This window comes from Dermacentor variabilis, chromosome 2 (genome assembly GCF_050947875.1).
Source record: "Dermacentor variabilis isolate Ectoservices chromosome 2, ASM5094787v1, whole genome shotgun sequence".
NCBI lineage: Eukaryota > Metazoa > Arthropoda > Arachnida > Ixodida > Ixodidae > Dermacentor > Dermacentor variabilis.
The window spans coordinates 240,358,487-240,372,566 of NC_134569.1; the positions used below are offsets into that span (position 1 = coordinate 240,358,487).

Genomic DNA, 14,080 nt, shown 5'->3' on the forward strand with positions numbered 1-14,080 from the left:
CTGTTCGCATCTTCGGACGCCAAGCCCGTCGGTCAGCGCAATTGCACGAAGGCAGCTAAGTGAAACATTATTTGGCAGTTGTAACTCGGTACTTTTGACCGAAGACGCCACCAACGATGAAACACAGCTCGGAAGCACAACGTAACCAGAACTCAGATAAACGTTGACGAACAAAATAACACAGCATGTAAAGTGGGCGTATTGTAGCAGGTGAGCGTTACGAGCTCGCCTTTCTGCATAAGAGCTGCATTGGATTGAAACTGATACCGGTGTCAACACCCTTGATACCGCTGTCAACACCCCAGGGTTAAAGTTGTATCATCATCGCGCAATTCGAAACAACTACAAGGTCACTTGTGCACAAAGGCGAAATACGGCGTGCCTCATAGTCATATCGTGGTTCGGGCACGTAAATCCCCACAATTACTTTTTTTTCATATTGACTGCCCTACGATGGTGCCGGGTTATCTTCAGTATAAAAAAGTCGCAGTTTCGCCTGAAAGGTGAGACATTGATTGCGATAGGAAATTATTAATTACTATTAGCCATACACAAGAACGTTTATAATTTTATCAGCCGTAAAAATTGCTGTAAACATTTACCTACTAACTAAATTAGCAAGCGCGACGCGCGCACAGGCAAACGTGAACACATCTTCCTCGGTGACCACGCGCGCTCGCTGTCACAACGCTGGTGTGGTGAACAGTGGCAGCAGAGGTGAGCGAATTCGTGCTGCCTGTCGCTTTAAAACGAAATGTGCGCGAGAGAAGCCATCAGCTATCTCGAAGAGGGGGGGGGGGGGGGGCTAGCCTTCGAACACACCACAGAATAAATCCAAGATAGGACGCGCGCGGCCGGAGTAGAAGCGGAGACGCACGCAACCCTACCCTTTCCAGCCCCCTCGCGTCGCCTCTGCATGTTCCCACGTAACAATATTATTATTATTATTATTATTATTATTAGTTGTAGTCATGATAGTACGAATAGTGATCATTAGAGGTATTACTTACATTTTTACACGGTCATGGAAAAGATTATTGTTGCTCAGCGAAAACTGTATTTAGAAGTGACACGGATGAAGTAGCAGAAACGAATCGGACACAACCTCCGAGAGGAAGACACTCGAGCACCGAAATCAATAAACAGCGAACTTAGTTTTTTATTGATTTAGAGGCTCCTGTGTTGCGGCGAACACGTAATAGAAGGGCGGCAGCGCAGGTTGCAGAAGCCACATAGGCATAACGCTCAACGAGCCCGCAAACGAACGCTTACTGCTTACGCTAAGATTATTAAATGCGTTTTATAAATTCGCTGTCCCATGTGGCTTCTAGATGGCTGAATTTATTCCTACGCATCGGGTTTCCGAAACCACAAGGAGCTCTTGTCTCGGTCGTAGGTCCTGCACAGACACTTCTACAACATTGCGAAAAATGCCACAGATACGTAGGCCTACTGAAAATCGCAGTGGAAAGCGTTCAGGTGTGTGGCCCTGTTTAGTGTTTTTAGAAGTTCATTACTATTGCGAATGTGTAGCTCATTGCAAACGAAAAGAATGTGTAGGATAACTTTAGAAAAACAAAGCAAAACACAATGCGGTGAGAAAGAAAATCATCTTGCTTATATATCCGAAAGTTTAGCTGAGCTGCGCTAGGCTCTCTTGCAACTTTATATTATTTTCTACGTTAACAGAGGCGTCTCTTCGGTTTCGGAAAACGGGGCTAGAAACAGATGGATGAAAGGCGTGTCTTAGCTGACTGAATAACTATTTAGTTGGATTTCGCGTAGCCTATAGCCTCTCATGCCCTAAGCCCAGGTTAAGTTAGCGACACCAGTTCAACCTTTTTCTTGTGTAACTGACAACGCATGCAGCTTGTATTTCAATGGTTCCCCACGCATTCTTTACTAAAAATGATAACTCTAAAAGTTTCCATTCATGCTTGTTCATTCATGCTGCCGAGGAGCGTCATGGTAAACGACATCACCTACAGCCGTGTTAAGTAACTAATCATGCTGTGGATATCGCAGGGTGTGAGACGGCTAAAGCACACACACAAAGCGCGAGAAAATATTGCTTCACTTCTATATTGCCCGGAGAAAAATAGTTATTGACTTATTTTAACGAACCGAATATGCACAGAGGGAAACGGGGGATGCTGTAGTCGAAGCATGAATAATTTTGATCTAGGGTTGTTAACGTTCATTGCAACCTGAAGGTACACTTGCCTGCAGATTTTTTAAAGGACAATCGTAATTGGTGGGTTTCAATCCACGACCTCATACAAAGCAGCCCACCGTATACCCATTCAGTACACGCGGTTGATATGGCAAGTTTTAGGTTGGCTCAGTACACCAGCCTAATTTCCGTTTCATTACAGTTTCACAAATGCTTAGCGAAGACTCGAGGGCGCGGTATAGTGTTCCGTCTATATAAAGACAGAGGAAACTGGACGTCTTCTTTTATTGCGAGTTTGCGAAAATAACTGAACTATTCCAGGTTGCTCAAACTAATGCGCCTTACGAGAAGCCATTTAGTGAAGCAACTATTTCAACACTGAACAGTTAAAAGAAGGATTTCTGCCTTTACTCTCTTCGCTTACATAACCCTAAGAAAAGCTACTCGGATTGTACAAGTTACATATTCAAAAAGAAAGAAAAAAAAAAGGAAATTGGCAGCCAATCATGACGCGACCAGGTGCCTACACTCAAAAGCGTAAACGGACTCCTAAACCGAGGCAAACTGAAATTAAGGACGTCAAGCCAGCGTCTGCCATATCCTGAAACATGCGCTCACCACCATTTAGCAAGCTTGCATTATTCTTTGAAAAACAGCTTTTCAGATTACGAGCACTGCAGGGACAAAAGGGCGTTCTAGCTTTTTTTTTTTATGCAACCGCCGGGGACGCCGCACGACAATCCGACCAGTCAAATTTGCACGAGGCATGGAATTAAGGGAGGGGGGAGGGGAAGGAAGGTCGCTTTCTTAAGACTCTGCACCCACCTTTCCGAAGCGCGACCGAACCTCTCGGACGCCTACCAATTGCGACAAAACTGCTGACTCACAGTCGACCAGCCTGACATTCGTCTTTTACACGCCGTAGTTATCAGACCAACGATTCTCAATCAGCGCTCGCTGCGGAAAGCTTCCTTGATTTTATCACCTATATTCTGTTTCGTTCGGTACACTGCGTGCGTTATCGCGCGAATTCTGAATTGTGGAGGTCCATACGTCATGCGGTGTAAAAGCGGTAAACTAAAGGCGATGTCCAGAATTGCTGGGGTTGCTGTACTCGATGAAGTATAAAATTGTAGCAAAAGTTCGATTAAATTTCGTCCCTGCTGTCTTACAAGACAAAAACAGGAATTTTGTAGTGGAACAGGCTACAACGCTCAGGGAGGGACACTTTCCCGCATAAACAACGGTAACTCGCACTCATCAGTTACTTCTGATTATGCGAATGAAGGGCTGAGTTTCGCCGAGTTGCTTCCTAGTTCTCCACTTCTGCTTTTAATAAACGCCTCATCAATCGCCATCTAATGACAGAATGTTGCTAATGCTGTGAATACACTGTAGCATGTGAGAATCGCTTTATATGAATGGAGAAGACGGACGTTCATCATTCAAAAACTATTTGAAAATTTCTTGATATTGCATCCGATTCTCTTCTGGCGAGATTCAATTTGTATTCGATGGGAGAGTTCTCTATTCGAAGTTGAATATCAGTTTCTTTCTGCATATATAAGACATACAGACACCAATTAGAACCTCGGCGAAGACAAAGCAATGAACGTGAGGGCTGTTCCGATGATTCTGATGACGCATACAGCTGCGGTTGTTGCATGGAGACATTCAGTTCATGAGCGAGAGCACAGCGCAGATGCCTTGTGCTCAATGCTTTCCAGTCATTGAACTCGCTTAGCACATACAAACGAGCGCCTACACACCAAAATTACCGGTATAACGAAGTCACAGTTATACATTACATTACATTACATTATGTTCTGTTGCGAGCGGTGCGGCCTTTACAACGAAGTATCCTGTATAACGAATGATATCGGAGATACCAAAGCACATTGGTATAAAGGCGTTCGACTTTGCACGAATTCCTTTCCATACATTATTAGGCTAGTATTCCCGTGTTTTCATCATTATAAAACTATGACCGGTGTTCTAGCAAGGAGCTTCTTCACTATGGCGAGAGCACAGCACTGTACGTGCATCATGATGCATGCTGTTCCTTTGTTATACAATTCTCTGTTGGCACTGCCAGACCAATTCTCTGTCCGGCTATCTAGCTATCCACCTATACTACCAAAAATGTAGGTCGATCCCGGAGATAGCAGAGTCTAACAATGTGCGCCGACCCCGAAGGCAATGCAGTCTAAAAGGTGGGCCGTTCACGTGGGAATGTGCTACTCTGTATGCGCGGATTTCAAGGGCCAGAAGGCGCAGCGTGTCCGAACGGAAGCGCGAGAATGGATGCCGTCTGCATAAGATGCCTCATTCCGGAGGTGTTTTGGCTAATGGCATACCTAGACAGCTATCGTGGATGATTTCTATCCCTTTATTTTATTACATTATTAGACATACCACCATAGATAATTCGGAAGAGTTGATCATTTGCAAGCTGTCCAGTTGCCCAGCTAACTGTAAACAGTACACGCATAAGGGATAGTATATAAGAGTGACTTTTTTTTTTACCAAACGAACTCCGCTTTAACTTCACCTTATCTTGTTGCTTTAGAAACGTGGCAATTTTCGATATTTGTTTCGATGTTCATTGATAATTTTTCTCGAATATTTGTATTTCATTCCATACAAACATCTCATTATTCCAACACTTTTGGTTGTAGCCAGTCCTGTATGACATGCTTGACATAGGCCTTAATATTGGGGACCTATCAACATAAAGATTGCAAATACGTATTTTATTTCGCCAAATGTATTAAACAGTGTAAGCAACACACGTACAGAACTATATTCTGCGTGTGTGTATTGGCAAAAGAATGTTTGTACAATACTTATAAAGCACAAACATGCACCTTACCAAAAGCAATAAAATCTCGAACACTGCGCCCAGATGTCCTTGGTATATCGGCGACTTTCTGCCTATACAATGGATCCGCCACTGTCACCAAAGAAAAGCCCCCTCTTTCAAGCGTTGTGTACTATTAAATCCTCGAGATGAATTTGATAACAGGACAACCTTCATGCCAGGTTGCATAAACGTTCCTGTTTGCCTTCCCTAAAATGGCGTCTCATAACGATACATGCACAGACATTACGTCCGACATCGAGAATGGCTATTGGTTAGATGTTTCTGACGAGCACGAATAAAAGGAGCTCAACTGCTGGCACAAGTACAATGCATTGCTCTGGCCCTTTTCGTTCACAGTCTTCTCAGTCCAAACGCGATGCGACCTAACGTTATGACGCGATTTGACCTTCCTGTTATGTCAGTATACCCTTGAGCGTTTTGCGCTCATTGCTCACGTCGCATATTGGCGGAGAGTACAGTGCACCATCTGCCCCATAAGTCTGGCCTCTATAAATTTTGTTCTGAAGTATCTTAACATTGGCAAAGATCGCGGAGAGCTATTGTGAGGTTGCTACTTCTCAGGTTTGAGAGTATTAGCTGCGACCCCTCCCCCCCCAGAAAAATGCAAATGGCACCAGAAGAATAGTTCGTTAAATAGTGCGTACAGGATCTTATGACATGCCCACAAGACTAGCTTAAACCTAAAACACTCGTTTAGGCTGTATCGCGGACGCAGCCATAGTATAGTGCGTGAAACGTGTGGTCCGTGTTGAAGATATTTAGTTTACAGAAATGTCAACCAAATAAACAACTGACATTTATTCAGGCATTAAAAAGCTTACGTGTTTAACTTGTGTTACTGAGAGTGGGGCCTTATGGTCTCATTTACGCGCCATAGTGGTAGAGGGCCTGTTTGCTTTGTAGAGGGTTTTCGGTGATAAAATATTATTGTGTCCTGCTGTGCGGGCGACTACACACAGTTACACGCTACTTCAACACAGCGGCCTGCCGAGACCCAACTGTGGACCGTGTTATTAGTACCACTACATCAACCCGCTCGTGTACGCTGGCCGCACGTCGCGGGATCGACGCGTCACTTTGAAACGAATCGCCGCAAGTGTTTCCTGGCCGTCATGCATGTCTCTTTGCAATACCTATTACGACAAATCAATCTTTCTCTAAAGCTATCCTTCTTTCGCCTTCTGTTGGTTTTTTCTGCTAGTTACTCACGCAAGCATAGAGATTCTCAGTTGCTGTCATGCTTTCTGTACAGTGTCACAATCATACACGGATACGATGCCTTTGTAAGCGTGGGCACGAGAACAAGCCTTTGCGAAAGAACAGCCAGGACACAGATTTACCTGCACTTTCTATAGAAGTACGAGCTTTGCTTTGTGAAAATCAACACACTATAGCCACGATAAAACGCGAACAGTAAACTTAAGCGCTCATATGAAGAAGTAAATGGCATCAGTAGTAAATGAACCCGAGTTTCTTTTTATTGTCCCTTTCCCTGATGTTTGCCGATACCGAATGCTCACATGTACATAATTCAGCTAGACTTACCCCACAGCGCCGCATTAGCTGGCTGTGCATTTTTCCGAAACATTACTCCAATAAATGTACAAACCAAGAATTCATTGCTTCTCTACGCTAAACATCCGGGTGATTTACCGATGCCTAAAAATATTGTGTAAAGACTGCTACATTAAAAATTATCGCGAATCTTTCTCTCGATGATCAGCGTGGACTGTAATCGCCTGGTTATCTGGACGCACTTGTGATCTTGCATCATTGAAGATTGTCATAGAATGTTTTCTCTTTTAAGCTACTGTTGTGCACTGTACTTGTCTTTCACTACAATGTCTAGTGCATGACGCCAGGAAATATGAAATGCATTACCGGCCAGGCATAGGTCAATAAAAAAGATGGCCAAGCTAAGCTTGGTTAAGCCAAGAATGCGTTGCATATTGCGCGTCAGGTGGTGGCTGCGGCCGCTCGCGACCGCGCCAGTTGGGGCCCAGCTTTTCCTCCGTGACGTCACTTGCCGGCGCAGCGCCCCTAGCGGGAGGAGCGGGAGTCAGGCGGTGGCTGCGGCCGCGCGCGACCGCGCGAGTTGGGGCCCAGCTTTGCCTCCGGCTGTCGTGACGTCACGTCACGTGGTTGCGCTAAAGGTCAATGGTGGCTGCCCGGCCGCGCCCAAGGGCTGAACTGAGTGATTGCAATATGCAACGCATAAAAAGTAGTTGACAGTGTGGCGTGTCGCCTGTTACTTCATACTGGATGTTGTGTCCGGTCGCTTCGTGCTAATGATCCGCAAAACGATATGAACTAAAATTATTGTGATGTATGTAGCTAGAGAACTTTGGTTCTCTTTCTATCGTGTCTCTGAACATAAACGCAACAATTTGATTTCCTGAGGCAACTCAGAGACAGTGATGACCACGTTCTTGTATCACAAAAATGACCTGGAGGTTTACCTATAGATAAACCTTATCTTTTGATCTAATCAACTTGTAAACGTCAACTCCATGCCAACACGCTCACGCTCCCTTTCTAACGGGCAGACTTGCTGTCAGTGGGCAATCAAGCAGCAACAATATTATCGAACAACTATCGTAAAGAGCTTTTGATATTACTATGTACTTTGCAGTTGCATTTCTTGTTGTGCCGAAAAGTAGCTGCCGTTATTTTTTCCTCGGAAGTTATCCGTTGTATTATGGGTGAAACACGAGATTACACGTGAATGTCAGTGACGCAGAAGCAGCTGAAAAACGACGACGGAACACTTCGAGCAGGGACGAATGCTTCCCAAGCCGCCATATGATCGATATTTCAGCATACAAATATTTCAGTTGTGATCGGTTAATTCACACATAATACGTTTACACAAAGCGTTCTTCAGTGCTGTTGTGGCTCAACATACCGCCACGGAGATTTCACACTTCTTAACGCCAAATGTTTTCTTCCATTTTGAAATGAAGTCAGCTCAAGGGGGAAGCTTTTTGTATTGCAGCATCATATTGGAAGTGTCAATCATACTGTATGAAAGTGCGCAACGGAAACTTCTTGGAGAAGTTCCACTCTTTGCATCGGCGCTGTCTCGCAACTAAGAAGTGTCCTTGCGCAGGGCTTGACGCAGGATCAAACAACCGTGTTAAATTACCTCTGAAGAAGCGGTAAAAAATATCGGCTCTGGTAGACGTATTGTTATGTGGGAACCTGCTCATATTTTCGTGGCATGAATCACTACGTAATGTTCTCGGCGAAAACGTTTAATACCGCGTTCAATGTTTGCAAATGCGTTATGCTATGCGAAATATTTTTTTCTCGATCCTGCTGGGAAGTTCCAGAGAGTGCCGAATACGTTTCCAGCAATCTAACGCTGGTCCATAACGCCAGAAATATAGAACCTGTGGTGAACTTCGGAATATCGAATCCAGCCGGATCAGTCTATCAAACAGCGAACCCGGAATCGCCAAGTGGCGCGCTCTTGTAATGCATGTTAAGAGACGTTTGGGCGAGTAGGTAAGACATATTGGAAACAGAACAGCGCGGTTTTCAAGGGACAAGCAGGGAGAAACAAGACGTACGAGCGCTGTCACAACGCTCGTCCGTGTCGTTTCTCCCTGCTTGTCCTCGTGAAAACCGCGCTGTTCTGTTTCGAATATGTAATGCATGGTTGTCCATACGGTCCTGTAAGAGCCGCTACATTCTCAAAACACGCGACGCCAAGGCCGGTATTTTGTAGCGATGCCTTTTCCGATTCTATGCGTTTTCAGACTTTTCGCGCTTGGCCAGTGGCACAGCGACGGTCTGCCCACATTATCAACGGGATCAGGCGGCCGTGTGTGGTGGATGATAAGACTAGCATAGAATAAGGCATAAGACATCGCTACAAAATAGCCGCCCAAGATTGGTTTCGCTCTCTAGTGACAAGCACTAGAAGTGATAAACGCGACCCTAAAGAAAGATTGCGGAGCTTCGAGCGGGGCCGATTATGTGTGGCACTGCGAAAGCGCGGCTGCCGCGCCAGCCGGAATCGAAGTGGAGGCGCGGCAGGTGCCTCGTGACGGCACTCACCTTCGACAGCCGCGTTTGGGTTGCGGAAAGAGTGGTCCGTCGTGGTGACCTCGTGCGCCCAGCAGACGGCGGCGTACACCAACAGCAGCGCTGCGCGCGACATGGTCCTGCCTGTTCGACTCGCCCGAGGCTGCTTCGTGCTTCCGTCGACGCGCGACTCAACCGCCTGCCGGTCAGAAGCGCACGCGGCTCGCGAGTGCCGGCCGAGTGCGGCGTGCGGCCCTCGGGAGTTGCGGGCGAGGAGGTTCTCGCGGAGAGGGCGCTGGCAGCGGTTGCGACACGTGTATCTGCCGTGGGCCTTTCCGCGATAGCGGCCGCGCCGGCAAGCGTTTGTTTTAGGGCTCGAATGTTCGCTCTTCACTTGCGCCAGCCACCCAGCTGAGGAACGCTGCGGTGCAGCCGCGCTCGTCAGCAAAAGTGAGACCCGAGCCGAAGAAGCGTCGATGGCGCGACGGATGCGGACTCCGAGCTAGACGCCCGGATGAAATAAGGGCACCACAGTTCCGTTTTGAGGGGGCTCCATTACACGGTATCTAAGATGAGCCCGAACTGTTGACACACAGTTTTGTGACTGTTAGCAGGAGTGCCAGTGTTGCCCGCAGCGCAATTCGAAGAAAAGGAAGCTTCAGCTCAGGGCCGACTTCGATTTTCCCATCCATATGCATGTGAACCGCAGAAATGCTTTCACGAGATAAATGCTGGACGAACTTCAACAAACTATGTTACACTTGAGAAAGTTTTGCAGAAATTGGTCATGAAAAATACTGAAGGCGTCAACTTTACATATCCGTACATGCACCAAATAAGCATGTGTCGCAGAATACAAAGTGCACTTGTAGGAGCATATAAAGCAGAAGAACTTGATGTATCAACGCGACAGCGTTAAGGAGCTGGTGTCGCAGAAAAGCCGGTGTCGTCGGTGTCGGCGTCCGCGGCGTTGGCCGTGAGCGATAAATCACGGCAGGTGCTTCATCAATAAAAAGCAACTTCCAAGATCAGCTGGGTGGGAATCGAACCAGGGTCTTCGCAGTGTGAGACGGACACGCTACCACTCAGCCACGAGTTCGATACTTCAAAGCGGTACAAACGCGCCTCTAGTGAATGCGGTGTTGCCTTGGAAACGAGCCGTGGAAAGTTATGCTGCGGTGTATATCGGTAATTATGAACACGTAACTTACAGAAGTCGCAATTACACGAGTAGCGAAGTGCGTTTCCGCTACATTTCTTCTGCGCTTTCCGCACACGCAGAGCCATCTTGCGGCAAACACAGAAGACCCCCTCCTCTTCATGTACGGCGCTGCCCCGACAGATGGCGCGCCACGCGCGCATTGGGGCTGTGCGAGGACCGGTGCGAGGCGAGTCGCGGCCGGGACTCTCTCTCCCCTGACGACGCTTCGCCTTGCTCCCTCACGGGTTGCAGGATCAAGCGTCCTTCCTTTCTTTAGATCACTATCTGTCTATCTCTCGGCCCGTGCCGATCACGACGTTTGGCTGGCGTGCATCATTTCCCCCTCCGAGACACCGAGTTCTTTGGTTCGTTCCGCTTGCTCAGGCGCACGTTTCGTTGCTGCGCCGAACGCTGCGTTGCTCGACGCTCGCCGCGTCCGATGCGGGGCGCCTCGTAAGTGATGGCTGCCCCGTAGCCCATTGTCTTACACCCCTTGGCGGGTCGACGGGAACGTTGTCGCGTTCCACTCTTGAAGGCGAAGCTTAAGCGTCCTCCAATTTTTTTATTCCAGCTTCCGTAAAGTTGTTAAAATCTTTATCAGGATCTTTAAAAAGTTTTGCTCGTACATTAGTGGTATATTTGAGAGCGATGTGAGTTTCATCAGTCACGTAGGCTTTATATGTCATACTATCTGGTGTTTACAATATATATAATACCGTAACTGATTTTGTTGATATTTATTGCAACAAACCTCATCAAAACTGTTACAGGAGATGCCGAGACAACTTACTTATCTCCTCCCATTTATTAAGACAAAAGCTCCGGAAGCTTCTTCTTAAGCGTGGCAGTTTGGGCGAGCTGGTATTTCATAACTGTTTAAGGCTATTAGCGCAGCTCAGGACAAGCAAAAAAGGAAAGAGGTAGGGGTATACGTAGACCTATTAACAGCGCTCACCCTGTTTTCCGCTCCCTTTGATTACCCCTACCTCTTTCCTTTTTTGCTCGTCCTGAGCTGCGCTAATAGCCTTAAACTTCTTCTTAAAGCCGATTATCTTGAAAGTAGCGCTAGTCTTTATATTTTCTGCTTAGAAAATGTAACTTCACTGCTTCTCGACTTGAATTTAGTATTTGCAACGTGTGTCCTGAACTGAATAAATGAAGGATTCCAAGCTGAATTAATTCCTAGCTGAAGGTATACTAAATAATATACGAGCGCGGCACACCGAAGGATAGGGGGGCGGAAGAAATCGCACCGCGTGCTCTCATTGCGAGACAAGTGCGTTACTATGAGCTGTGTGACTAGCGCGGAGAGGCTCGTTCCTTACACCTGTATTTAAATGAAATAAGAAAGAATTTTGGAGATCGCACTAACCCCCGCATTCAGAAATTCAACTTGATTTATAATAATAATAATAATAATAATAATAATAATAAGCTTTATTTCCATCAGAACGATGGAGGGGCCGTGGGTAAAAGCTGCTGAACAGCTTGACTAGAGCCCACGGTCCCCTCTACAAGGCAGTACAGGAGCATACATGAAACATACAGGAATCTAACAAAAGACAAGCGCAAAATTGATTCGATTTAACATATCACAAAGAAATCAAATATTAAAATTCTTCAAGGACATGGCATATCACGTGGCGCAGTTCGCGAACTGTAGTGCGACCTAAATCAATTCCACATTTATTCAGATTATTAAGAAGTTTAGGCAAAATATACGATAGTGTACCCATAGTATAGTTAGCACGGTGAGTGACCACCTTCCAGTATTCAGACTGACGTATAGTATAGGATGTAGGCTTTATTTCTAGCTTGGCTAGGTTACGAAAGAAATTTCGATTTTCTTTTAATTCGCACTTAAAGGCAACAATTAGACTATAGCTAAACAATTTCCAGACGGGCATTATATCTGCTTTAATGAACACGGTATGTGTATGAGAATTGTAGGGGACATCAAAAAGAAGTCTAATTATCTTTTTTTGTAGGATGTACACCTTTGTTAAGTTAGTTACTGTGGTAGATCCCCATACTAAAAAGCAGTAAGAGAGGTGAGAGTAAAAAAGAGAATAATATATTAGCTTTTTTATGCTGAAAGGTAATATCGACCTACATCTGGATAAAATACAAACGACACTTGAACAAACAGAATCTACAACCTACATGCATACAGAATCTACATGAATATCCCATAGCATATTTTGGGAAAACGCGACCCCAAGAATTTTAATACTACTTAATATTTCTATTTTTCTGGTGCCGTAGATAAGATCTACGTTCATATTTACCTGTTTTGATTTCGGTCTAAATAGCACAGCCTTAGTTTTGTTGGTGTTAACCACTAACTGATTTGCTACAGACCATTCCAGAAGTTTACAAGAGCGGAATTTGCTATGCAGCTGATTTGCTCACAATCTGTAGCGGAAAAAAATATGCTGGCATCGTCGGCGTACAATATATATTTGGCTTCACCGCATGTATTTACCAGATCATTTATATAGATATTAAAAAGAAAAGGTCCCAGAATGCTGCCTTGAGGCACTCCTCTTGCAATCGGTTTTTGGTCGGAACAGTGCTCACCTATTTGAACATACTGCCGCCGATAGTAAAGGTCACATTTTATGAGATTCCAGCAATGGCCACGCACTCCATACAATTCAAGTTTTTTGAGTAAAATGGAATGAATAATGCAGTCAAATGCTTTCGTGAAATAAATGTACAGGCCCAGTACAACCACCTTACTTGAAAACTGTGATAAAATAAACTCTTCTTGTTCTATCAAGGCTAGTTCCGTAGACCTATGCTTTCTAAACCCAAATTGAGCTGGAGTTAAAAGGTCATATTTCTGAAAAAAAAAAACTAAAGGTGCTCATGAATAATTTTTTTCTAAGCCCTTTAAAAATATTGGCAACACTGAGTTAGGGCGATAATTCTTGATGTCATTTTGATCACCTTTCTTGAACAATACCGTAACCTTAGCCTCCTCCATTCTTTGTGGGAAAACGGCACTTGAGAAACAACGGTTAAACATATAGGTGAGAATCGGTGCGATAAGATCCATAATATGTTTAAGAGGTCGAATTTGCATACCTTCAACGTCACAAATAGAGCTGTTTTGAAGAGACATAAAAACAGACCGAACTTGTTCTTCGCTAACGGCCTCAAGAAAGAATGTAGATTGGTTACTAGGGGGCATGAATCTTGAAAATTCAACACTGGAAAATAATCACCACACTGTACAAAATAGTTACTAAATAAATTTGCCAGGGCGCGACCGTATATCTCGACTTCACCGATGTTAATTTTATTTGTTTTTGGGGACGAGTTACTGCGATTTAAAACAGTGTTCAACTTTTTTCAGGGCCACAATTCGTTTATATGACGCCTGATGTGAACATGCGCAAGACGCTAAGTTTCCTTCGGCATGTTCGCGATAGGCATCATTTATATCAGGTCAAGCATGAGCTTCAAGTTAAGAGGAATTCCTGAATCGGGGAATTAGTGTCAGTGTCGAAGTTCTGCGAAACATTTTGCAGACAAGTGGATATGGCATCGACCCCGCCGCGCCTCTACCGGCTCTTGGACTCTCTCTGTGACTTCGAGGAGACGCTCACTGAGGAGCTCGGACACCCCGAGCGTCACAAAGAACGTGAGCTTGCCTAGCTGCTCGATCAACGCGAAGATGTCCTCCTTCCTCTTCGCCAAGTACGTAGAATCCCAGCCGTACGCCATCCTCGACTGCTCAAGTAAACCTCCGAGGAACGCAATGTCAGAGTTGACGCATTTCTCGACG

General features: G+C 45.4%; 1 protein-coding gene across 2 annotated transcripts in view; it reads right to left on the bottom strand.

Annotated features, from left to right (window-relative positions):
* Window positions 1–14,080, bottom strand: part of LOC142573178 (alkaline phosphatase-like) — a 192,742-nt gene that overhangs the window by 91,379 nt on the left and 87,283 nt on the right. Inside the window, exon 1 of one of the 2 annotated variants that reach the window (XM_075682749.1) lies at window positions 9,120–9,332. The exons of the other annotated variant lie outside the window; for it this stretch is intronic. Coding sequence (XP_075538864.1) covers window positions 9,120–9,222 — 103 coding nt within the window. The 5' untranslated portion in view covers window positions 9,223–9,332. Of the gene's footprint in view, window positions 1–9,119; window positions 9,333–14,080 lie in introns of those variants that run through there. 2 annotated transcript variants of the gene reach the window in all.